The sequence below is a fragment of the Dermacentor silvarum genome, chromosome 8 (assembly GCF_013339745.2).
Source record: "Dermacentor silvarum isolate Dsil-2018 chromosome 8, BIME_Dsil_1.4, whole genome shotgun sequence".
Taxonomy (NCBI): domain Eukaryota; kingdom Metazoa; phylum Arthropoda; class Arachnida; order Ixodida; family Ixodidae; genus Dermacentor; species Dermacentor silvarum.
This window is the reverse complement of record NC_051161.1, coordinates 53083058-53110068: the sequence shown is the minus strand read 5'-3', so window position 1 is coordinate 53110068 and position 27011 is coordinate 53083058. Positions and strand designations below refer to the sequence as shown.

Sequence of the window (27011 nt, the reverse complement as noted above, 5' to 3'; positions counted from 1 at the left end):
CTGTGCGTTAATCGGTGAGACCTCGACGAAATACACCACAAGACATTACTTCCAAAACAATAATACAGGCTTGTTAGTAACTCACGATTGAGTTAGCACAGTGCAGAGGACACATGCATGAGAACAGAGACATACAAAGGCGCTGCTGTCATCTGCTCAGTATTAGAGCACAGATACCACAGGCCTCGCAATTTCAAACAGCATCGCATATAATAAATTACTGCAAAGTGCAACCCAGGCAAGCTTCTCTTTTTGAAAAACTTGCATGGATAGCAAAAGATTAGGTGTTGTATATTTGTCGTACATCAGCCCACACTGCATATTAAACATGATTAAATACCTACCTTTCTACTCAAACGCATAGATGTCATGGGCTGAAATCCATTTAATAAATTTTAAATGAGCTTTCCATCACGCCAGCAACCACTGATTTTATTTGATATTTAATTTGAATGTGAAAGTAAAGCCAACTATTAAAAAACCTGATAAATAAAGCTAGCTATTACTGCTGGGTGATTAGATTGAATATTACTTTTTTGGAGCAATTGTATTGATGAATTAAGTTAAATAAAGCTTGCGATTTTCATCTGGCGCTTATGTCGAATGTTAAATAATAAATGTATTTTTTTAGCACTCGTACCTATTTCTAAGTTTCCACGCAGCCCTGTAATCGAATTACATGCACAGAGTATCGAAGGCCATGACATCTGCAGCTAATTTAAAGTGACACAAAACGAAAATATTCAGTCAAGCTAAAGTGATAGGCTAATGCTCGGGAATGTCTAAGGCATCAATATTATGGCGAACAGAGCTTTAGTAATCGAGAAATTTAGGTAAACGCAGGACACGATTTGAGACTCCCCCTCAGCTTTCAGGCAGTAGCCTGATGATGTAGGCACTAATTATTATAATTTTCTCACTAGTACTTAGCCACTCGTAGCAAAAAGATGATTGCATTGCCTTATAAGACGGAAAAAAATGCTACTTTTCAGTTCTCTTTGATTTCAAGAAAAAAACTAATTGATGAGCTCTTGACGACGACGCGAGGGATCGGAAGGTTTTGTTTTTCGCTCGACTCTGCGTCGCTCCCGTGATTGAGAAGTTTTGTTATTGCATAGCGCTACTCTGGTTTTGCTGGCTCGTGAAATTCGCACTAACAGCAAGTGGCAGAGAATGCCGTCTCTATGTGATGTCGCAGGATGCCCGAACAGTCCATATCACTTAACCAAGAGCAGCCGCAGTGGCGAATACAACGCTCTGTCTTGGCTCGGTTTCTCCCTGGCCATGCGTTTGTGTTTTGCGTAAAACAATGAAGTGCTGCCTGATGTGCACCGTTGAACTCGGAGATGGTGGTAAAGCGTGGTGATAGCATATGCAACGTCATCACTTCCAGCTCAGGGACAGGCAATTTGAATTATGCTAAAGGTATGCGGATCCTTCAGACTCGATTTTCTCTTAAAGTATTTTCTTGGCACGAAAAAACTGGCTGCAAGGTTTCTGGAATGGTATTTTAACAGTCTACGTTGACCTAATATTTGCATGCAGTGTCCCTTTAAGTGCTGCCAATAGACGTTGCTGCGTTGGTGGTGTGCTGTTGCAGTACAGTATAGACCACTTATAACGTAACCGCTTATAGTGCAGGACCGGATATAGTACGGTCTTTTCAGACTCCCGTTAATTTTCCCATTGCACTCCATGTATACGCATACAGCTTACAGTGCAGCCACGTGAGACAAAATACCGGTTATAATGCGGCTTCCGCGGGAAAATATTGCCGACAAGGGCGGCAGCGAGCACGCTTCTCAACAAGATGCGCGCTGCCGGCCGGCGTATGCATTATTCAATGCAATCAAACTCTCGTTAATTCGGACTTATTTGGCCGCACATCGGTTAATCCCGACTACTTTCGGAGCTCGGTGAGCGAGGAGCGCCGCAAATCTGCGACGCAAAAGAGCAAGAATGGCGCTAGCGTCCAACCGAAACGAAGCGGCGGAGTCCGCATCGCCACAGCCATCAGTTGAAATCGTACGTGAATGACAGCCATGATGACAGCAACGCCGGAACGCTTCGAGGCTATTTGTGTCTCTAAAGCCTGTATTCTTGCGTTTACCGCAGCGCATAACACCGCGTTGGCCGCGGGCTTTCATAACTGCGTAGGCGTCTGTCACAAAAGAGCGCGTAATCCAAGCGCGCACCGCATGTTACGTAAGCCAGCGAAAGAACACGCCGGCCGCAACTTCAACAGAGGGGGAGAGCGCATACGCCTCAAGCAACAACGCTAACAACGGCGCTGAAACGTCTGGAAGAGACTCGACGGAGCGACGTTGACCGGAGAGAGAGAGAGAGCACACGCGCGCGCCGAGACACCTTCTCACCCGGCGAGTCGACAGCCATTACTACCGCGTGAGCGTACACCAACAGGATGAGTCATCACCCCCCCCCCCCCCCTCGAGAATGCTCCGATGGTGGCGGTCGAAGGTACCAGAAAAGAGTAGAAGCTTCCCAAGCTTTGGCAATGCTACGAGATCACGACACCGATAAGAATGTTCGAGAACGCCTGTGGAAGCTATATAACCGCCGTGCAAGAATCAGAGGGTGAATCCAGGAATCCAGGAGTTCAGTCCGCACCGGTGAAGTGATGTAACGTGAAGACCGAGCGTCTGCTGAAGAAGGGGATTCCCCGGCAAGCTAGTCGACGGGTTCTTCGAGCGTCTGCATTTCCGGAAGAAGTTCCTTCTTCGAGATTTGCCCCCAAGTTACGCCGAGATCGTCTGACTCCAAGACCAACCAGCACGGTGAATACGATTGGACACTTAGTGTTCCTATTTATTTTGTACTTTACGTGTTGGACTCTTAGTGCTTGTCGTGAATTATTTTCTTGTGTTTAATACCCATCTGATTTGTATTGTGTTGTGTCTAGCCTAAGTGTGCAAGTGTGTGTGTAACTGCCTTGTGTGAAGAATATATTTTGTTGTGTTTTGACAACTCTGGGCTCTGACTCGGTCTTTGGACAGCAACCGGCGTTCACTGGCGCACCAGAGGGCCCACTCTTAATTGTCCTTGCTTTCGTGGGATTATTTTCGGAAGCTGATAAGTCGGCTTTGGAATTTAGTCCGGCGTCTGTGCCTCGTTCACCGGGGTCTGTGACAGCGTCATCCACGATGGCGTCGATAGCGGCCACGGTTTTCTCCGCAGCGGTTGCAGCGAACATAGTTTCGTTTTTACTCGGTACGCACGTCGGCCGTGTGCCTAGAAAACTGCGTAGTCGCCATCGATGATCGCATAGATAGCGACCGCAGTTTTGACTGCAGTTGTTGCCGCGAATGGTAGTTAATTCGTCCAGACTCGGTGCGTGCGTCGGGCGCGTGCCTTCAGAACCTCAAAGCCGCCGTTTGTAATCGCGCCTATAACGGTCGCGGTTTTTTCCGTAGCGGTTGCGGCAAACAGTTGTTTCGTTTTGACTCGGTGCAAAGCTGTCGAGTTTGAGCACCGGCTACATCGCGATTATGTTTTCGCCAGCTCACTGGTGAAAACGTAATCGCGATGTGCGCGCGATAGTACAAAGCGCATCTACATGTTTTGTCTATATGTTTTCATACGTGCAGTGCTTGAAAATCATTCTTTTGGTTATAGTGCGGTACCGCTTATAGTGCAGATATTCGCGACTCCGGCGACTTACATTATAAGCGGTCTACACTGTATTTGGACACAACTGGGAAGGGAAACATAATGAATGGGAAGTTAATACAAATGACCCTATGGGAACTAAATGAGATCAGTGTTACAGAGCGTAATGTGCAGAAAAACGTAACAGGCAGAAACGTATCGACGAGGTTTAACTATGTTCTGGTGTAAGAACTGCACCTGGTTAAGGGCCCAAAGCCTAATATCTGAGGGGAAAATGTGAAGAAAATGTATTTATCCATGTATGACGTCTAGCAAGACTGCGAATACAGGCGAAAAGTGCCTGTAAGAGCCACTGCTGTAAAACAAGAAAATCGTGTAAAATGCTGGTGTGACACGTCTAAACGAGGACTGAGATGCTGATGCTTTATATTGCTTCACGACTAGACAAAAAATAGAGACTTGTTTAAAGGGACAGTAAAGAAACTAAATGAGGTGAGACTGACAAAGTATTTTTTTTTTCAAAACTATTTTCACGTTAATTTCATAGTAATAGTTTGATCATCAGAAGAGAAAACAAAGGTCAAGGCTCCATTTTCTGAACTTCACGTTAAATCCCCAGCACCAGTTCATTAGTGTTACGTCACAAATTTCAATGTATTTTTCTGTATTACAGCTGTTGTAGTACAGTAAAAGTTCTCAAAACTTGTCAAGCTTTGCCTCCTTTACAATACAATGCAATCAATCTTTGTCAATAATAATAAAAAAAAAACGACTAGGCCCCAAATTACACTGTCAGAATCCATGACGTCATGGCAAGTTGGAGTAGAAACTTCTAAGCAACGCTGTCACTCGTCTTTTGTTTTTGCATCTCTTTTTGACCTACGAAACCTCTTGTCACCGTAAGAGCAGATATTTGGTGTAGGACTAATATTACGGCTCAAACAATTTTTCTCGTTAATGTCCCTTTAATAAGTACTGTACTATAAGCATGTACTAACCACTTCTTTTAACTTGGCTTCGATCTGGTCAGACGTCAGCTTTTTGCTAAGAGGGGTCTTGCGTAATAACATGTCACAATAGTTGGCCAAAAGCTCCGGACACCTTGACTCGGGCTGTGTCTTGTTTGCAACCCTGTTTGGAGAGAAATACAGGACAAGCAATTAGCGGCCATTTGTTCATGAGAACAGCGGCTTGCAAGCATAAAAAAAACAAATGGAAAAAGATAAACTGTATTATACTGTACAACCCCACTTGTACAAATTGCTTTGTAGAAATTATTGACGATATTCACCAACAGCAATATATTAAAAATGACAGCAGCATAAGAACTTTAAAAAGAAAGCAAAGGCCTGCTCTCAGCTGATAAACACTTAACTCGCCCATGCAGTGTAGACTGTGCAAGCCGATTTGGCACAGAATTAAATAGCAGGGAATCAAAGGTGGGACTGGCCTGTGGAATCCAGTAGCTGCACAGAGCCTCTCCACTAATTTGTGTATATCGGTAATAGTCATTTAAAAACTTGCACCATTGCCATTTCAGTGAATGTTAATTAAGCATGCTGTAGACGAACTGCAAATGAGCTTTTTCTTCGTATTTTAGCAGAATAAAAAAATAATAACACTAACTGCACTGCCTGTCTTTGACAGTAATAATACAATGTCCAGAATACATTTCTGGCAAATTTTAATGCGATAGCGTTAAGGGCCCCGTGTCTCAGAAAATCTGGTGTCGGCATTGGCGGCCTTGTCTGTTACCGAAAAATCATCCCGAACCCCGCATCACGAACCGTGCAGGCCCTCTGTGTGGCACATAGGCGTTACTGAACTAACAGAATTTCTCCAAGTAAAATGCATCAGAAAATTCGTAAAGTACAACTTACACACAACCTACAGACATGATAGTGTCGGAGTGTAATTTGAATATACGAGAAAATATAATTCTGTTATGGCGGGAACTCAAGTACAAATCCCTTTGCCAGCTGCTGCTTGAGGTCTGTCTTAGTGGCCGCGTTAGGGAAAAAAAAAACAGAACCAGAACGCTTGCCTTCTTGCATAACGTTCACCGCTAGAATTGCTCGGTAAACATTACAGCCACATATCCTGCAGTTGTCGGGAAGCGTGAGAGACAGTCAAGATCTTTAAATGCTATTGCGCTCTACTCTTAAAGGCGAAGCTTAAGCGTCTCCCAATTTTGATTTCTTTACATGCAAAGCATTTCTATAAGCGTCAAATGTAGCAACACAAGAATTTACACATTTTAGATCTAGCTTTCTCTTATTTATTGCTGCAATGACAACTTAAATGACGCTTGTACTACCATATAATGCCTGTTTGCTATAGTTGACATCCTTCATCATTAAGCATTTTTGCAGATTTACTGATTGGTAAACACTAATTGCAGATTGGTAAACACTAAAATATTTAAGACAATAGTGGATTATGATACTTTCTTTTTGTGATGTCACTGCAATAAAATATCTTGGCCCCAATTATGCGAGAAGCCAATGCTTCCTAGGACAAATGTTTTGTCCACAACTGTCTGCCAGGCACAACATTGTAACCCCTAATCCCTTCAAACCAATTCACGAAGACTCAACTTATATTAACATAACGTCCATGGGACATGCAGAATTGGTTCTACTTGCCAAAAGCATCAATCAGTAAGAGCGCTCAAAAATTTACAGGGACCATTAAGGATTTCATAAACAGGATCATACAATGTTGAATGAACCAAAGTTGATTGTATCGTGCAGTGAAATTGAGCGTCAAATGCATGTGCAGTACTCACCCTTTTTGTTTGGAAGGAAGCTCAAGACGGAACACAGAGGTATCATTCACAACCTGTTTAAATGCCTGAAAAATAAAGACGTTTTCTGCATTAGAAAAGGCAAATACAAAATTTTCTGGCATGGCTAAGATGCTTGATGTGGTTAGTGCACAGCAGTGTGGGAGTAAAAAGCATTGCAACAGGATACATATAACATCGACAAAACAGCCTGTCATTTTGTCAATCTTTTCTGTGCACCATATGGTGTGGTTTGGTTTACTGCATAGCTCACTGGCTTGATAAGGGGCGTCTAGATGAGCGGGGAGAATATACCGATGTTACCTGGACAACGAATCAAATAATGCCATCACATCCCCGTCTCATCGTCCAGTGTTATCTGCTTTGCATGCAAACTAATTTTGTGTGTTGAAAAATCATTTCAGCGTGCTTCAATGTATAATTAAAAACTGACATCAGCAAAATAGTGGTAAAGAAATTTAACTTTCTTACTGTTTTCTTTATTGCATAGAAAAGTTGTGGGCAACAAACCTCTAAGCAAAAAAAAAAAATGATGCGTTAACAAGCATGAACTAACAGAAATGAGTAAGCAAAGATATACAAGAGATCATTCTTTTTTTTTTTGCATGTAGTGTGTCTGGTAAACACCCAGCCATATTAGATATACTTGACTGAAATACTGCATTGCGCAAAAAGAAACAGAAAAAAAGAAACGTTCAGCAGCCTTCAGTGATTCCTATAGAACTCAACTCATATTTTGAGAGGCAACAGGTTGTCACCGAGCGCAGACATTTGCAGAAGAGAGAGAGGAGGTTTGTGCCAGCTGATATCACCAGTAATCCCTCCTCCCCACTCTAAAAAGTGTTGATGTTTAAACACCTCTAACTGCATGCCTAAAAATTTCTACTAAAGTAGGAAAAAAAGCAAGGCACCAAAACACAAGAGCAAACACAAGGGCAAACACACACACGAGTAAGCGCACTTACTTTATCACGCGCTGTAAGGAACCTAGGGTCATCATTGAATGCTTCTTTGACTAGTGTGCTGAACCTTTGAAAGAGGTCCAAGAGTTGCTCGACATACTTTTCTGAGTCCTGCAACAGATGTAGCAAGAGTGTAAGGTAACAAGACTGATTACACATGCCAGACAATGACAAAGCAAAATGGCCACATGCTCCTTTCTAATCTTTTTGTCATCAATACAGTCGAACCTTGTCATACAGTGACAATATAATGAACATGGACATAACTCATTCAATATGATAAAGTAAATCTAGAATGTTTTTCATCTATTTGAGCAAATAATGAATATATGATTACAACAAATATCACGTATAATCACACTTTGTTATAACAAGATTCGACTGTACTACTTCAATCTTACAACCTTGGCTTATGAAGAAGACAGAGCTATGTAGAACATCAGTTTTTAAAACATTTTGGCCTCATGGAACTCGGCCAGCTCTCATTAAAGAGGCCCTGCAACGCTTCATATCTAAGCCATGAAATGCACTTGTGAAAAGGACACTATTTTAACAATACTTGGCAACAAAAACTATTTGAATGCATCCATTACAAGCAGACTTCATCATCATCGCCATCATCATCATCAGCCTATATTTATGTCCACTGCAGGACGAAGGCCCCTCCCTGTGTTCTCCAATTACCCCTGTGTTGTGCTAGCCGATTCCAACTTGTGCCTTGCAAATTTCCTAACTTCATCACCACATCTAGCTTGCTGCCGTCCTCGACTGCGCTTCCCTTCTCTTGATACCCATTCTGTAACTCTAATGTTCTACTGGTTATCCATCCTACGCATTACATGGCCTGCGTGCTCCATTTTTGTCTCTTAATGTCAATTAGAATATCGGCTATCCCCGTTTGCTTTCTGAAGCGGAGTTATTGGCAATCAAAGGTCGCCCTTCATCCCTTCTGCCATGCTCCCACTCCTTGAATGGCTTGCACTGCGGAATCTACAGCAGAGCGGGCTGGTGCCTGCAATGCTCTGCCCACTGAACGTCACCATGACATGCAGTTTAGTAAATTTGGCTTTGCAGGTTCACGTAAACTCTGCTACTGCTGCTTTTGGCTTCTAAGACATGCTAAACTTACATGACATGTCCCTCAACTTACAGTTGACTTATTATCGACTTTGTGTGCTGCAACAGTGAGAAATTGTTCTAGCTGTGGCATTGCAACTTAAAGAAACTGCAAAGAGCTTTCTCCGTGGCCGATGTGTGGTGTGCCGCGCCAGTGGCCGTGCGGCTCGTTGGTGTTGTTTATGTGGCAATGGATCCCACTTTGTGACGGTGACTGAAGTGTTTTGACAGCTGACATGGGCTTTGACCCATATGGTGACGCACTACAGTGCAAAGCAACATGGACAAGCGACGCTTCCCAGCCACTCGCTTGCTGAAGCTGCTCGTCTTGCGGTTACAGGTGGAGTGCATATTTACTGCTATGCAGCCAAGAACTGCACAGCAAGGTTGAAGTTTTCCGTTCATTTCGAGCAAATGGCTTGTGAAGTGCGCTTTACACAACTTCCACAACTACGAACACGACAAACACCATGTTCATGCTGCGTGTGTACTTGCGTTTAGGTGAACCTACGTTTGGGAATTTACTGCAAAAAAAAAACATGAGGCGAAGAAAGAAAGGGACAGCACATGAATCATGAATCACCAACTGGCCTACACCCACACTCTTCTAAGTTGAACCTATGTGTACACCAATTCAACCCACAAAGATGCACTGGAACATGCAGACACACACTGCTGCAGCAGCCAGCAAAATATCAGCGATGCCACAACCTCACGCTGCAAAGGAGCTGGCACAACTCGAGCAGACGATGGCCATTGAATACCAGAAATACAAATGTTATTTTTCACGTTGACACTTTGAACGCTATGGTATTTCATAATTTCTTAATATGTAAAGTATCATGAACACTGTTACTGTTGCAGACACTTTTGTGGCCGTTCATTAATAAATTATTGATCGTAACGTTTTCACACATCCAGCCAATAGTCGTATAAGGCATCATTGTGTCATCATGTGCAGTTTAAATGGCAGGGGTTTGACAAAGCTGTAGAAAAGCATGACCGCTCTTTACAGAGACGTTATACCTTCCCCGCTGCATTAAAGTGAGTAACACTTGGCTCGTGTTCCCGGAAGCATTATCTCGCATCCAGTACGATTTATTTAGCATGCTCAAAAAGTGTTGCAGCTTCAAGTGGAAACTATGTTTGCAGACTATGTTTAAGATAATTATTTCTGTTTTTACTTTGAACAGGTGAAAATTAGCAGCAGTTTGTCTGCAGGTGAACTGACATAACATTTATGTAGGTGGTCAATAATGTTCTAGAAAAACAAAAATTAAATTATGTTGTCTTACCTGCCAAAACTACTACATGATCATGAGGCACACCGTAGTGGGGAACTACGGATTAATTATGACCACCTGTGGTTTTATTTACTTTACCATGCACCTAAACCTAAGTACACAAGCATTTTTGTATTTTGCCCTTATCGAAATGTGACCACTCTGGCTCGGATCGAACCTGTGAACTTGTGTTTAGCAGTGCAACGCCTTAGCCACTAAGCCACCTAGGCGGGTAATGTTTCCTTAAAGATCCACAAGGTGAGAGTGTGGCAGCGACGCATGGAATGCTAACCAAATGAACAAAATGACTTTTCGTGGTGTCTGATGCCACCTGTACTGACACATGTGACAGAATGTTTCGACATACATGACGCCTGTGCAATGACACCTTCTCACCCCCATCACTCTCACACCTTTACATTGTCCCACTTCTTGCCAGAAAGGGGTTTCGCTTTGTGACTGTGTGCACTCCTAGATGTTTGGATGTTGCAGGTGGACTAAAAGCATCCCTTTAAGCAGTCCATATTGTTGAGCAAGACTGCAGCACTTATTAAAGTGAATCAAGGTGGCATTTTAGCGAGAACTCAGAAGGTAACCTTCAATATTGCCTTTTTATAATTACACCCAATTTCAGATAGGTATCATATGCTTAATGAAGGTGTTGATTGGGTTTTGAAGCAACATGGGCTGCGAAGGATTCCGTAGTGAAAGAGTGTAGATTAATTTAGACAACCTGGTACTTTAAATTTAAAGGCTCGCTAAAGAGATACAATAGACCAGTTTAGACTGACAAACCATTCTTTCAAAAGTAATTTTAGTTGTCACAGTAATATGTTGATTACTAGAAAGGAAAATAAAGGTCGAAGTTCAAATTTTTTTCTAATTTTGTGCTGAAACCTTAGCGACACAGCATTGATGTGATATCATGCATTTCAATGTACTTTTCGTACTTCGGCTGCTGTGGCTCACTACATGTTGAAACTTGCTAAATTCTCTTTGGCGCTTTTGTGGAAGCTTTAAGGTCTTTTGTCGATTACCAAGCTTCTTCTCAACTCTGGAGTGGTTTTTCTTGGCATTGTTTATTTCTTTAAAAGGGCCCTGAGCTACTTTTTATCAAAGTGGAGAAAGGCCTTTAAGTGAAAATGGGCTCTTGCAGAAATACTTTGCTGCAAAAAGTACATCAATGCATTCCGCAGAAGCCGAGTTACTGGCAATCAAACACGGCCTCCCCTGTGCTCCTGTTCCTTCTTCAATGCCTTGCACTGCGTAGGCTACGGCAGAGTAGGGCATGCCCACAATGTTTCGCCTTCTAAATGCCACCGCAGTGCGCAGCTCAAATTGCATTTTGGATGTTAATCTACACGCCACGACTTCCGATTTTGGTGCCTACAACGTGCTAAACATAAGCCAAATGCGGTTGTCCTCAGCGAGCCGCAGTGCCCTTATTCAGTAGACTCGTGGTCGCAACCTGCTGGAGCCGTGGTATCTACGCTGAGTAGCCCACCGCAGCTACCAATAGCAGCCACATATGGGAATGCACTTATTACGAAATAAAGTGTCGAGAAGAGAGTGAGGAGCAGGCTTTTGTTTGAAAAGAGAGCATTTGAAAGAAAGGTGACTTCGCGCTCCGCTTGCGAGCTCCACGCGCCGCGTGCAACAGCAAAACTTGGCCAAGATGTTTGCAGCAGCGTATGCTACTCGCGAAATACATTATTTCACCAAGCCCGAGGGGTGGTTCAGGGCCCCTTTAATGTGCATCCAAAGCATGATATACCACAAGTGTTTAAGAATTTCTGTCCCATCAGATTGTAGCTGTAGCAGCAGGGAATCAAACTTACAAATTCAGGCTCATGGCAAATCAGTTCTGTGGGAGCCCACATGATGGAGGAAGGTTCATGAACTAGAAATACGAGGGTAAATCAAAAGGTTAAGGTAATTTTGTGTTCTTGCTGGAATAATTGAAGGCTGGGTGTGTCCGACATCACCGTCTGTATACTTGGAGTGACGTGGAGGAAAGGGGTCAAACGTATGGATGCCCGACTGCACAATTGTACCATCGAGGAACAGCGCACCGTAGTGCACTTTCTGTTTTCAGAGGGAGTCAAACTGGTGGACATTCACCGTAGGCTGTTAGCGCTTCCCAATCCTACGTACAGCACTGATCTGGCACCATCGAACTACCACATCTTGGGCCTTTTGAAGGAGGCATTGCGTGGTCTTCGGTTTAGGTCAGATAACGAGGTCCAGTGAATGGTGCAGACATGGCTTTGTGAGCAACCAAACATTTCTATGCCGATGGGATACAGAAGCCGATGGCACAATACGAAAAGCACATTGCGGTGCAGGAGGCATATGTGAAAGTGGTATGTATAGTTTTTCTTCTGTGTAAATAAAGATGTTATGTGAAAATCGCCTTTACTTTTTGATTTACCCTCATATTATCATCAACCCAACTGCAGCACAAAGGAAGCCCACATGGGCTTCTCAGAAAGAAAGATCTGCTAGCCTCCTGGTTAGCTCAGACAATAGAATAACTACCTTGAAAAGGTGTTGGTCCCGGGCTCGATCCCTGAACCAGGACAAATTTTTCTTAAAACCACTTTTTATCGAAGTGGAGAAAGACATTTGAAGTGAAAATAGGCTATTTCAGAATCACTTTGGCGCAAAAAGTACTTCAATGCGTTCAGCAAAAGCGGAGTTATCGGCAATCAAACACGGCCTCCATGGTGGCCCCCTTCCTCCTCCAAAGCCTTGCACTGCGAAGGCTACAACGGAGACATCACCGTGACATCCGAGACGTCACCGTGGCGTGCAGTTCAAATTTCTGATTAGGTGCCTACGCCGTGCTAAACGTAAGCCAAACGCGGCTGTCCTCAGAGAGCCGCAGTGTGCTTAGCCACTTGACTCATGGCAGCACCTTGCGGCGGCCACATTGTAGCAGACCGCAGCTACCAATAGTAGCCGCGTATTGGAGTGCGCTTTACGACGAAATAAAGCACACAGAAAAGGAGCAAGGATCATGGGGTTTTGGAAACGAGAGCGTTTGAGAAAAAGGTGACTTCGCGCTCCGCTTGCGAGCTCCACGGACCGCGTACGACACCACAACTTGGCTGAGATGTTCACAACAGCGTATGCTACCCGCAGACTATGTTATTTCACAAAGCCCGAGGGGTGGTTCAGGGCCCCTTTAAACTGCAAAGCTTTCTTTCCGAGAAACGCGTACGGCTCTCCTTTGTAGCTTCGTGCTAGAGTTGGGTGGTCGAGAATTTTCCTTTTTACAACTTCATACTCGGCAACAGCAGGCCGTAGCCATTCAGCCACAGAGGTAGGTGTCAAGGCTGAATGAGCAAAGGACTACTGCAAAAGCATCTTAACCTGAGCTTGTTCGTGCAGCTTCATGAAGAAAGAACAGTGTGAAAGACAGCGAGAAACAGCAGGCAGAGTGGAAGGCAGAGTGGAAAGAGCGCTTCATCCTGTCTACTTTCTCTTGTCCAATTTTTCACGCCGTTTCTCCCTCATAAACCATGCAAAATTTGAGTGTAGTAGAACGTCCGAAATGTCCGCAAATTGGTACGAATTGATGGCATTAAAGGCAGTCTAGCAAAACATGGACACGAGAGGACACACAAGAATGTTCTCTTTTTCATTCCTCTTGAGCCAGTTTTTTTGTACGCCTGCAATAGCATGACTGCAGAAGGTTTGCCTGCCTGGGTAATGATGTCAGCCGAGGCAAGCATGTCGGCCAGGCCCTGGGAAAGCACATGCTGTTCAAGGTCGTGTAGCATGGGCAGCACACCATCGGGCACACGATCCATAAGTCCGAACATGAGCTGCAGCTTGAGGGTCTGGCCGGCACGAATCATGCCGGGACACTCGGCGAGGATGGGTTCCCTGAAGGCTGTCACGAGGACGCTGACACAGCACTCTGTCAAAGCGGGCACCGATCCCGACTGCGACTCCAAGTACTTGGCGGCTCGCTGCTCCTCTTCCTTCAGCTTTAGTTCTGCGTACCTGGCCCAAGGAAAACAAGGAGGCAAGAACTTGTACTTGCAACACGTGAACACAAGGCAATGACAAATGAATGTGCAATTGGCTGCGATGTAACATGGCGAACTTTACGTTATGCCTAGCCCAAACCACACTCACCCTGCTGGTCTGCAAGTTATATCTGCAACGACAAGCTTCACTCATTAATGATACTGTTTCTTCTGAGTTGCTTGCTGAGAACAAGTCACGTATGTGAGCAAATTTCACCCTGTATTTGGCTGAGTTTGGGCACTCATTCATTTTGAAGCTTACATTTGTTTTGTTGCCTTGCGTTCAAAGAATATAATTTAAATCTTTTGTATATACTAAACAGAAGATCTCTTTCTCAAGTAAACGATAACTTCTCTCATATTAATAAAGCTTGTAGCTCTCTCTTTCTTATAACAACTCTTCTTATTTAATGATTTCATTGAACATAAGAGATAAAAATAATTCTTCAAATTAAGACATTTCCTTAAAAAATCTGGTCAAGTAAAAAAAGTGGAAAATAGAATGCTGCTTTTGCGGGGGAAAAAGTGAAGGATAGAAAAAAACTTGGGACTTAATAATATATTATGTATTTCAAAAGCACATTTTCAGAGTCCTTCCCTTGCAGCAAGTGATACAAACTCATGTGCATCTTTGCATCAACTTAGTTCTGTGCATTTGCAAGCACTCCTAGCAATACCCACAATAGCAATTAAGCATGTAGTAAAGCCTAGCTTCAATACAGAGGTGCAGTGTAGTGAGAATGCAATCTTCAAAGAATCCAAACATGATTTTAGATACCTTGTGGTTCAGTACACATATGAAGCAAGACACACAATAAAAACGGAAGTCGGCTATCAGATCGATATGCAAAGTAGATCTGCCAAGAGTACTGCAGTTTAACAGAAGCTTATGATGGTAGAGATTAGTGTTTTCAAGTAGTTTGAGAAGTATTATTTGTTAGTGTACGCTGTGCATGTTAATTACAACAAACTTCACTGAGAAAGTTTCACTTAGCACACTGTGCTGCTTATGATTAGGTGCACAGTTTTTTTTTTTTTTTTTGTGCTTTGTACGACACTGAGACCATGAACATGGAAACAGGGAACAAATGAATGGTGCACTAACTTGTAAGTGATTCATTAACACAGTAACAGGCAATATTTAAAGAGCGATGAAGGGAACAACCAGTAGGGAATAAAAATGTAAAAAAAAGAAAAGTAAGAAAAACCTTAAAGTTGCTGATGCTCACAAAAGCCAGTCCAAAAAATTACTACAAGTACTCAAACTGCATCTTGCGCAAAGGAAATTTCAACCTCAGTTAACTGTATGGATTCCATGCAAACACAATTTTCTCTTTCCGTCATAACAGAAAGGATAGAAAGCATATCTTAAATCTGTCTTATATCCTTGTAATCCCAGCGGGAGAGCATTTCAGCTGGGCTGCAGTGGCGATAGCACAGGAAGAAAAGAGAGAGAGAGATAAATGAGATGCAAAAGGCAGGGAGGTTAACCGGAAGGTAAATATCCAGTTTGCTACAGGAAGAAAAATTATGAACAGCCACCTACTAGACCCTTTCATAGGCCTCATTAACTTCATAGATGAATGTACAGTGCTCAGCAATCCAAACGGCATAATCGGCCCACATGGCAGCCAGTGCTTTTTACACCACCGGTGGGCACTGAGGACACCAATCTGGTGCATTGTGGTATATGATGAAAGTGAGGTCTTTTGCGACTCCTAGTGACTGCACCTGACCCACCAGCAATCCCTAGTGCTCACCAGTGGCGCAAAAGGCACCGAATGCCATGCTGGCCGATTATCAGATTTGAATCGCTTAGCACTGCACATGGTCTACTCAGTGACAAAAATCCGAGGGCATGTTTCTTTTTGCATCACAAAGTCATACTTCATAACACGAAATGGACTTCTAGAAACACTCTGTAGCGTGGAAGGTAGTGCACCATAGGGAACAACTAATGGTGAAGCTCCCAATGCCGCAGTGCTGGCCCCTGGAATGACCGCCAAGGCTGCCTCATACCCAAACAATTTAGCGAAGCAGCAGAGACTACCAGCATCATGGCAATGGAAGAAACTGTGTATGCGCTGTGAGCATGGCAAGATCAGTCTGCTGTGTGGGCCACATTTTTCTTGACCTTTTTTTCATGCATTGAAATCGGTTATAGCGCACGGTGCTGATATGTAGCGGTTCTCATGGGCTGTCTCTGTTCCCGACAGAACTAAAAATGCTGTTGCCAAGGTCCTCAGACCTAATGTTCATGCCTTGCTGAGGCACCAACTGTGAATAGCTTTAATCATGGAAACTTGCATCATCATGTGGCAATGCTTGGTCAACGTCAGTGGATACGCAGACCATCGCGGTCATGCCTTTCATAGTTGACAGATCGTCAGCGATCAAGTATTATCCTTCTTTGACTTACTAATGCATGTGTGCTACAGAGCACACATGTGTGCCCCCATAAATGCACTTCTGCAAATTTATAAAATATACAGGGTGTTTCAGCAAACACTTTCAAAATTTATTTGAGGTAGCCTGTGGCAGATAGCCCAATTTTAGTTCATGAGCTGGTCTACTCGAAGAGGCGGACATTACTTGCACAAGAAATTGAAATGCATACACGAATAATTGACAAAAATTTACTAATTAAAATTTTAACTAATTACCTGATGGCCCATATTGCAATTTACAAATTGTAGCCGTGGAGTTAGCAAGGCGGATCCACTTGGAAATAATTCTCAGGATGACACCAGTTTCGAGATATTAATTCCCGAACTTAGTGGAGAAATGCATTGGCGTTCCAGTTCATTTTGCGCTTCAATGCATAAAGCGACGGTTTGTTAAGAAACTAACTGCAACGCCAATGCATTTCTCCGCAAAGTTCGGGAATTAATATCTCGAAACAGTTGTCATCCCGAGAATTCGTTCCAAGTGGATCCGCCTTGCGAACTCCACGGCTACAATTTGTAAATTACAATATGGGCCATCAGGTAATTAGTTAAAATTTTAATTAGTAAATTTTTTTAAATTATTCGTTTATGCATTTCAATTTCTTGTGCAAGTAATGTCCGCCTCTTCGAGTAGACCAGCGCATGAACTAAAATTGTGCTATCTACCACAGGCAACCTTTAAGAAATTTTGAAAGTGTTCGCTGAAACAACTTGTACTTTAGAACAGAAGTTGTCTTATCTTTATGGGAGTCTTAGGAAAGACATAACAACAGTTGATCCTGGATATATCAAACTCGGATATATACAGAATTATTGTCTATATCGAACAGTTGTACAATTTCCTTGAATATCCCATGAAAAAGTATATAGCGATGTACTATGCGTACTCCCGTTCACTACCACAGTCGAGATATTGAACGCCGCCACCCTGCCACGCCCCTGCAAGTGCGCTTCTAACAAAAACGCGATCACTACTCGTGTCATCAGAAATATTTAATGCTGACAAAATTGAAACTGCACTGTTTTGGCAGATGCTGTCAAACAAGAGATTGACTTTGAAAGGCAGTACATGCCATAGAGGAAAAACGAGCAGGGTGCTATCAGTCTTGCTCGCTGCACATATGGACCACTCGTGCAAACTGCGGCCGTTCATTATCGGTAAAAGCTGATCGCCACTCCGCTTCAAGAACATTAAAGGCCTCCCGGTCCAATACGCGTTCCACACCAAAAAAGCAGATGACACTTGATCTTTTCATTGAGTGGCGCCAGGCGTGGGATGCCAAACTGGAGATGCTGCGCTGCCGGTTTTGTCTTCTTGTAGACAAGGGCTCTTTTCAAATGGCATTGTAGGATTCCGCGAGCCGCCAAAACGAATCCAACCCCAACCTTCACTTGTATCGATCTTTACATTACACTTTGAATTGAACAAGACCACTCCATGCCCCATCCACGCTTGGCGGAAATAGCCCCACTGCGGCAGCAGACTCATCGCTGTGCAATTTATGGGTCTGCGCTGAACGTGTTGCATTCGTGCACGGACGGTTACATGTGTTTGGAAATGGACTTGGATGTTCTGTAAGCTGAAAGCCACTTTTGAAACTAACAGCATGTGTGTAGTGTCGGCAGTCACCGACGCAGGGGCCGGAGGGGAACAGCCAGAAACGAAGGGACATATCGGCCACGAGGCATCGGAATGCTGAGCGGCACACCAAGAAGAGTGGCATAGACTTTTTTCAGGGCAGTTGAGAAGCGAGGACGACTGGTTCCAACAGGAAGTCGGTTCTTAAACCTGACACAACAGTCCACCTGGCTCGTTGCCCAAGTATGACAATTGGCCATTTACACGGCGTTTTGTTCAAATTGTAACAGACATGCAGCCAGGCATGTTCACGTGCAATTCACAATGCAAGTGCGCTGATGGAAGCACAGTGCGTATCCATACAGGCTAGTTTGCTTCTACAGTTAGTCCATTTCTACCTTTCCTTGAATAAAAATGCGCGACAAGCACTTTGATGTACGCAAGGTGCACCGCGATCTCACATCTGAGCAACACGGGCTTTTAGGGTTAGGATTGCAATCAGTACATTAAGAGACCATTCCACAATTCAAGCGACTTAAGTTTGTGACCAAAAAAAAAGTTCACCTTTGTGCGTTTGACACGGCCTTGGAGAAGTAAATCAGTAAGTTTCCGTTTTTCATGAACTCTGGAAACTGTCAGAGGCATGCAGAGATCTCAGATAAACTTCAGATAGGCATATTTTACATTTTGAATCATAAATATATCGAGCTATTTCACGATCCCCTTCTAGTTTGATATATCTGGGATCGACTGTACCATAGGTCTTATTTGGTGTGCTTTCGCAAGTCCATTTTCGCACTGCAACTTACCTCACGTGTATAGTACTGGGATCTTGCAATGAAATGTTCCCTTGTGATAACTTTCATGGCACTCACTTTGTCAAGTCAAGTGAACATCCCAGTGACCATTATAATGGGTGTCAACTGTTCACAGTTTATAGTTCACAATGTGTAGAACATTGCAATAGGAAATCACACCTAAATTACTGCTAGAAGGCACACCACAGTGAAGAATAAAAGCTGGATGACAGCTTCACGTACTTCATGTAGTTCTGGACTCCGTTTTCTTCCAGGTACTGGGGTGCTTGCGCCCGGTAGAACTGCCGAGTTGCTTCGATGTAGGCCCGCTCGAAGTTTTCCCGATAGATCTGCAACTTGTCTTCCGGGTTGGAACACAGGTTCACGTAGGACTCCCGCACACCCACAACCAGCTGGGAGTCGATGGCCTCGCCCATCCTCTCTGCGTGCACCAGCTTCATTGCACTTGCTTGTAGACGACCCTGGAGCACAGAAGTTGAATTTATTTAGAAAAATCCTAAAGGCTACCAGAAACCAGTATAATACCATATGCACAGAGGAGCTAACAGCAATACACCTAAATATATGTTGAGAACATAGTTACACATGATAAGAAAGCAATAAAAAGCTCAAAGAAATTATTTCCTTAGATGTCCAATCTCCATACATGAAGAAAAGAAGCAAGGATGCTATGGCGTGAAATTCAAGGAGGAAAATTTGCCAGTAATAACCAAACCTGTTTCCTTTCAATACAATCTTGAAAGAAAACTTTGCAAGTTTAAACTGATTTAGTCCCCTTTGTGGGGATGCAACTCTCTCCTGCATCCCCTGATGTTGTTTTCCCCGTATCGCTCCTGTCTCCTGTAATCCGGCTTTGCCCGCGTGTCTTTGCGCCAGCGCCGTTCAGCATGGTTGTATAGTAGTACGAGAGATGGCGCGAGTGTTGCACTGCTAACGCCACCTAACGGCAGGGTTGCTCGGCCGCAGAAGGGAGGAGGCTCTTCCTCTTTGGTGTGTGATCGGCGAGCGGCGCAGACGTTCCGCGCGTGCGCGAGGCTTGGGGGCGGGGCACCGGAATGGCCGAACACGATTGTTCGAACATGCCACCATTATCGTGACCATAGACACGAACGACTAGGTGTTGGTGCCCAGCATGGGAGCGAACATATTCGCTCGCTATTGGGTTGCGGTGAGTCGGACTCCCTCGATTTGCTGTGTGCCCATTGGCATATTCCATTGGCGATAATTTGGCTAGCAGGCATTAGTACATGAAAGGTGCAATAAATGCCCTGCGCTTATGATTGTTTGCACTACTGTGTTGTCGTTACTTTGTCCCAAGAGCATGTGTGAGGCCCCACACCTCTTAAGTGTCCATTTAATTTAAATCAATTTCTACAATACACTGCAATTTCCAAAGGTTAGCTTTAGGCAAGGCAAGTTAAGCAACTAGGCTAAATCAGGCACTTAGAATAATTATTACCTACGAGCAGATAAACTGAAGGATAACTTAGCGTGCATCCACATAACCTTAATTTAATCGGAATGATGCATGAAGCATTACATGCTGTATAATTCAGACATCATCCTGTCTGGACTAAGTTGGTAGGGATATTATGAGCAGTATCAGCAATGTTTATTTTTCCAAGTTACTTTCACAGGTCTCCTGTAACTTGTTTTTCAAGGCTTGACAATGTCCCACGTATTTCGTTTAAAAAGGAATAAGGTCAATTCGACGCATCTTCTTTTCAAATTATCATATCAATGTTACCAGCACTGTTTGAATAATACAGTTAAACCTGGATATAACGAAATTGACAAATTCCCGAAAAACTTTGTTATAAAGAGGATTTCATTATATGCAGGTTCGGCACGAAAATTCAAAAAAGAAACGCTTACGTATTTACTCGATTCTAACGCAACCCCAATTGTAACGCACACCCGTTTTCTGTTTTCGTCGAAGCACTCATCCTTGGAATGTCACACCAGGTACCAGATGCGTGGATGCATGTCGTTTCGCACAAGCGCGAGGCATCGGAAACGAAGAGCGAGCGTCACGATGGCGTCGTAGCGTCGTATAGTGTTACAGTAGAACGCTGCTGTTACGTTCCCGGGGGCTGCGTTTTCCAGCTGTTAGGTCGTTTTCGGCAGGTCCCGGCACAGCTCCCATAGAACCTAATGCATTGGTAACCCCACTGTTGCATCGCAACTGTGGGACCGTTCCCGCATCATACGTTGCGAACTGCCACCCCGTGCCGGCCCGAGCGGCCATTTTGACTTTTCATGTCACTTGGCTGCCCAAAGTGCCGGGGGCGACAACTATGACGTATTTTCGGTTTCCGCCAGCAAAAGTATGGCCCTTGAGATCCGTATTTGCTATATAAAGATGGTGTCTAGGACGCGTTGTGGCCCTAAAATTGGTTTTGGCTCATACATATTCCGTATAAAGTCCAAGGGCGATAACGCAGTCGCCGCGCGCCGTATGCTGTATATGCGAGTGAAAATGTGCGAGGGGAGCCGACGACCGCGTCTAAATCTCGCGCGCGCAAGAAAAGCAGGGAGGAAGCGCGCCTTCTTCCGTTGAGCTCGAGGCACCGGCGAGGGAGCGAGGGGGGAGGGATAGCGGGGCGGCGTTGCACTGTACTCTGGCATCAACTGCGTACTGTGCGCGGGCCGTATCTTGAAGGAGATCTGCGTTAGGGCAGAGTCTAGCAGCGTAGGTGTGTCGGCGGCTCGTAGCTTTGTGCGTGCTGTGTGTTTTCGGGGCTCAGTTTGCATTGAAGCGATAGACAACCAGCACGAAAATCACTTCGCTCGCTTCTCCAGCGGCGCTTCCACACGCCGCCAGCGTTTGACAGCGTGTGTCCGCGCTCATCGAGTGTGATGCGTGACAGCGTGTACCAGCGCGTCGGCAACACCAACTGGAAAAGGAGAGAGTGCCGGCTTGGCGGGCTAGGCCAGCTGCAGCAAGCGGCAGTATCAGGTTTGAATGAAGGGAGAGGGAAAGGTCATGCCCGCGGCGGCAAGATCGCCGGGTCGAGGGATGCAGGCCCGCCTCGCACACGCAAGCACACACACGTGTGCTCGCTTCGCATTCCGTCGCGGTGAAGAAGGTGCTTCCGGTTGCTGCTCGCGCAAAAATGACAAAATTTGGGGCAAGATCTCTAGGTTGACGGAGGGGAAAATTCGTTATATCGAGGGGGTCTCCCGCTGCCACTTTGTTACGTAGAGGTCTCAAGTTCATGTGCTTCTATGGAGTAACGGCAGGGAATAGAAAAACTTCATTATATCCAGGAATTCGTTATATAGAGGTTCGTTATAAGCAGGTTTAACTGTAATTCAGATGCCTAAGTCTGTGGGGACGCACAATGCTCTCACATCCCCTGATGTTGCTTGCCCCGCATGGCTCGTGCGTCTCCTAGAATCCAGCTTCCCTGCATAAAACATGTTGCAGAGGGAGTCAGTGATGATAGCTATGCAGTACGATGAGACTGTCAGTGTTTTGATGCTATTGCCACCTGACCGCATGGACACTCTGGCGCAAGTGGAAATTATTTCCTCCTTTTTGGCGTGGAGAAAGCATCACGTGCGAAGTGACTGCTCGTGTGTTGGTTCTCTTTGGCTGTCAGACCTGAACATGCGCAGACTCACAGATGCTTTCCCGTTTGCTCAAACAGACCTCCGTTCACGAGACTTCACCTGCAAATGACTTGGGCGCGAGTGTCCAGCATGGGGCAAACATATTCGCTCGGTACTCTGGCATGGCGAGTTGAACCCACAAGATTCCTCAGGGTGTTATCGGCATGCTACATTCGTTGTATATCGGCTAGGTGGCTTATTGCATAGAAGGTGCAATAAATGTCCTTTTGTTTGTTTGCACTATTGTGTACCGTTTCCCCTGTTTTATAGAATGTTCAAGGCCCCACAACTCTCCCGACTTCAAGAACAGCCTAAATGTTATTACTGTCATTACACAGCTTGATTCAAATTTGCAATTTCAATCAGTATGTGACCAAATTTTTTCGTATTTTATCAAATTCAGCATGTCTCTAAACGTGCGTGCAAAATAACAGGAGAGGTACTATATTTTAAACTATAAAGCAGCCAAATTTTTAAAAACTGCCTTGATAGCCAAAACATTCAGCTTGTTTTGAGCAATATTTAAGCATGTTGCATATTTCTGCCTGCTTTAAGGAGGGCTATACACTTATTAGCTTCAGTACACGTAGTCACCTCAAAACAAAATCAAATCATGTGGCTTAATGCCCACAGCATATCATGGGGTATGAGAAACGCCGTAGTGAGGGCTTCAGATAATTTCGATCACCTGAGTGTTCTACAATGTGCAGCTAAATCTAAGTTATACAAGTGTTTATACAATCTTTCAGTGCGTTGTTTTCTACATTGAAGCTATAAAAACTAGGTGCATGTTTCATTTAGAGATGCATTAAAATTGGGTAAATACTGCCAGAGCAGTGCGTTTGGATGTTTTTCTAACTTCTTTTTGTAATTTAAACCCGCCAGATAATTTGACCGATTCCATCGATCACGTCAAGGTTTAATTACCAAAAGTAGACTACAGGCCCGAGTGCTCGTATTATCCGTGATCGGCGCATGGTCACAGCTCACCTTGATGGTCGAGAAGATGCTCTGGTTCCACGTGTCGAGCATGAGCTTACGAACAAGGCCCTCCTCGGTCTTCTTCAGGCTCTTGCCGGCCAGCACAGTCTCCAGCTGCCCGAAAGGCATGGGCAAGTAGCTGCACTGGACAAAGAACTTTCGCCACTCCTTGATGTACGCGTTCAGCAGGGCCTGGTCCTCCTGATGTTCAAGCACACGCTGCGTGGACACCGCACAGGATCAGTTAATGCGGGAGTATTAGAACACGAAGTTGGGCTAGTCGAATAAGACCTCATAAATTGAGTAAAAACACAATCCAAAGACAAATAAATTGTAATGTATTGCACTATGCTCATGAACTTGCACAGTGAGAGCTGAAAATATCTGATAAACTACTTTTATGTGTATTTTGATGAGACTGATTCATGAGGTTTAACGTCCCGATGTAACACGGGGGCCAGAAGAGGTACTGTAGTAAAGGGTGCGCAAAGTTATTTTTGAATAGCTTGTGTTTTTCAAGATGCACTGAAGTCTTGGTACATGAGTGTTTTTGCATTCAGCTCTCATCAAAATGTGGCCACTTTAACCGAGAATTGAACTTTCAACCTTGTGCTCCACTGCAGAATGCCAAAGCTGCTTAGTCACCACGGAAGGTACATACAAGTTCAGTGACCACAGCTTTACGCTTGGTGTCTTCAACTGGCATGACCATCTTACGTAAACCGTTGATGAAAGTACCAACAACTAACACACTGCTTTGTGAAGTTGTAGTCCAGACTCTCAATAATCATAATCATCGAAGAGTTTGGCACCCAGTGAGAATGCATAATAAGCTGGTCAACAACAGGTCATTCCAGAGGCAGGAGAGCCAGGCACCAGGATTTATCATGCTAAAATAGCATACTAGAAGCTGTTGTTGCCACATCAATGAGACATCATTAATATAGAAGTTTGCTATTAAGTTAGTGTGTAAAAAATGTCGGCGCTCAGTGTGCTCCGGTTCCAATCGCATTTTTTAATGCAAGATGTATTTCAAAAGAATTAAACTCTCTATAAGGATTTAAATCCAAGAAATTTTTATTTGTGAAGCCTTCTTGTGCCTAACCGCATTTTAAGCTTTCATATCTTATGGTGTCATAATGCCCGTTGAGGTGATTCCACAGATGGTGGCACCAGGACCGGTATTTTGTAGTGATGCCTTTAAAGTAATAATGCCTTTTCGCACTTATCGCGCTTTGTCAGTGGTCAGAGCGACGGTCCGCTCGCGTTATCAACGGGATCAGCCGGCCGTGAGCGGTGGATGATAAGACTATTCTAAAATAAGTCATAAGGCATCGCTACAAAATCGCGGCCCAGGAGTCATATACATATACCGTAAGCATTTTTTTTTGTCCCAGATTCTATCCATTTCTTATAATATGTCAGGCCGAGCAGTTACCCTGAATGATATGTGTGGCACAGCTACGTGTGTGAGCCAATGACGAAAGACAAGTTGAATGGAAAATGAAGACGATCATTACAAAATACAGGCCCAGATTTCCTTCTAAGCACATCGTAAGAAGCTACAGAAGCAGCCAAATGAGCATGCTCAAGGCCAATGCTGACCCTCTGTGCAACACTGATGAATTCAAGGATGTCCTCCTGAAGAGCGGCATAGAGCTTTGAAGGTCCACGCTCATCCCATAGGCACACTGCGTGGATGTCCCTAGAAAGAAATATACCAATGTTCAATCAGTGCACTCATGGCAGTTTTTTAAGCATCTATCATAGCCACATTATATAAAAAATTGTCAAGCATACGAAACTTATGAAAGAAGTTTAAAATGTTACAATAAAGTGTAGAAAACTCATTACGAAATCCACCACAAGGTTTCATTAAACAAGTGTCAGTGCGAAGCCAATGTTCGTCTTCAAAGCATGTAGTGTCCACGTGCAACATGCGTGCTAGTTTGAGACAGGCCCAAATGAGTGCCAAGCAACGCAACGCCGGACGTGTCCTCTTGCTTCAATGGTATCATGTGCTGAACAGTGTGTGTCTTTCATATGTGTTTAGATGCGGTGAAAAATACACTGAACTCTCAAGGACAACATGCTCACTCATGTACAGTAACATACCACATCAAAGCAGATTGTGGCAGCTGATCAATATTTCATATTTCTTGCCATTGACTGCATGCAAAAAAGGCCCAATTTGAGAAGACCCTCAAAAGTGATAGATGAGAAACTGTTACACATTTCACAGTGTGTTCTTAGCAACACTACTGTTTGTGCCGCAGTGGCTTCAGTAAATAATTACGATGTAGAAACATCTGTTGGCATTTACTTTACACTGACCACAAGCTAAAGGCGTGTAAGGCATCACTAACAATGCAGAAATCAATGGAACAGTTTCATATCACTACGATAATGAAGGAACAGATAGTTGAACCCCAAATATATTTGCTTACTAAAACCTCACATACACTCACAAAACAAAAATAATAAAAAATGGCCTTCAGTGTTATTTGTTACTTACATAATTTTACAGTAATTCACTTCTTTCACCTTACAGATTCAAGTGGCAGTGCACTTTGGCTAGCACAATTTTATGTTGAATTAAGTTTGTGTCTGACGAATGTGTGTGCGACTAATTTAATTACATTTTTCTTTTAGTTAATCAAAAGGTTGACACTACCAGCCCAGTACAGCACTAGCATTATCCGCACTATTCTGTACCGAACTAAACCAATGGTTTCAGAAGTGGAAAAATTGGGCATTCAGAGCCGAACCTGTTCGTGAAGAGAACTCACCAGAACAATCCCTGCCATTCGTCTCTCGTGATTGGATCCTGGTGAAGCAGCTTCAATATCGTCGGCCGCATTTTGGGCCATCGCTCGTCAAACTGCAGCTGGGGTTTTTCCTGCGGAAGTTTCGCCATTTACTATACGTTCAAGTTACGACGGTGCTCGCAGCGTTGCTACTTTCGCTCATTCCTCGGAGTACACACCGGGGGGTATTCTTTTGTACAGTTTCCGGCAGCTGTGCATATTAATTAAATACCAGCCTGTTGTCTCTAGACACAGCCCGAATCTGTAGTGTCAAGTAACAGACAAGCCAAAACTGTGTACAGACTGCGACGCGCATAACGCTACCGTGCGTATGAGAGCTTTTCCTCAAGGCAAGTGTATGAGGTACCAGGTCGAGGTTCACCGGCACACACGAACTGCGCCACCGCCCAAGAATAGAAGCTATCGCAACAGACAATTCCAAGATTACTCTGAACCTAAAGCGGCGCTGTTGCGACACAGGAAAGCGCGCACCTAGGTACGTGACGCGCGATTCTGGGATCATCCGATCATATGATAGCATCAAATAGCCATTAAACAACGCTGAACGGGTTCAAATGAAAGCGATTACTTGTCCACTAGCAGGTCACTCCAGCAACAATGTCCTACAGTCAATACCACAGCCGTCAAAATGAGATCTTTGCAGTTTGTTGTTTGTTTGCAACTATCAGCTGCCGTTGTATTTACTTGCAATTTAAACCTAATGTGACCGGCCTTACGGGTACTTAATTCACGGTGCCGAAGCAAGCCAGTTCAGCGGCTAGCTTGATCAATGCCTAAACAAAACAATCATCCGCCACAACCGCAGGAATTGTGAACTGAACAGGCAAAGTCTTCGGCTGAACGCAGCCAGAAAAACTCACCTTTATCACCGCCGCCATGCTAGCTGCAAGCACGACTACAGCGACGCAGTGA

General features: G+C 44.1%; 1 protein-coding gene across 1 annotated transcript in view; it reads right to left on the bottom strand.

The window, feature by feature from the left end:
- LOC119461238 (cullin-5) overlaps window positions 1–27004 on the bottom strand; it is a 40131-nt gene extending 13127 nt beyond the window's left edge. Inside the window, exons 1-9 of the mRNA XM_037722467.2 lie at window positions 26960–27004; window positions 26061–26170; window positions 24877–24976; window positions 23281–23490; window positions 18898–19136; window positions 13502–13805; window positions 7399–7506; window positions 6416–6480; window positions 4626–4758 (exon numbers count right to left, since the gene is read on the bottom strand). Of these exons, the coding sequence (XP_037578395.1) occupies window positions 4626–4758; window positions 6416–6480; window positions 7399–7506; window positions 13502–13805; window positions 18898–19136; window positions 23281–23490; window positions 24877–24976; window positions 26061–26170; window positions 26960–26977 (1287 nt within the window). The 5' untranslated portion in view covers window positions 26978–27004. The remainder of the gene's footprint in view (window positions 1–4625; window positions 4759–6415; window positions 6481–7398; window positions 7507–13501; window positions 13806–18897; window positions 19137–23280; window positions 23491–24876; window positions 24977–26060; window positions 26171–26959) is intronic.
- Window positions 27005–27011: the final 7 nt, after the last annotated feature.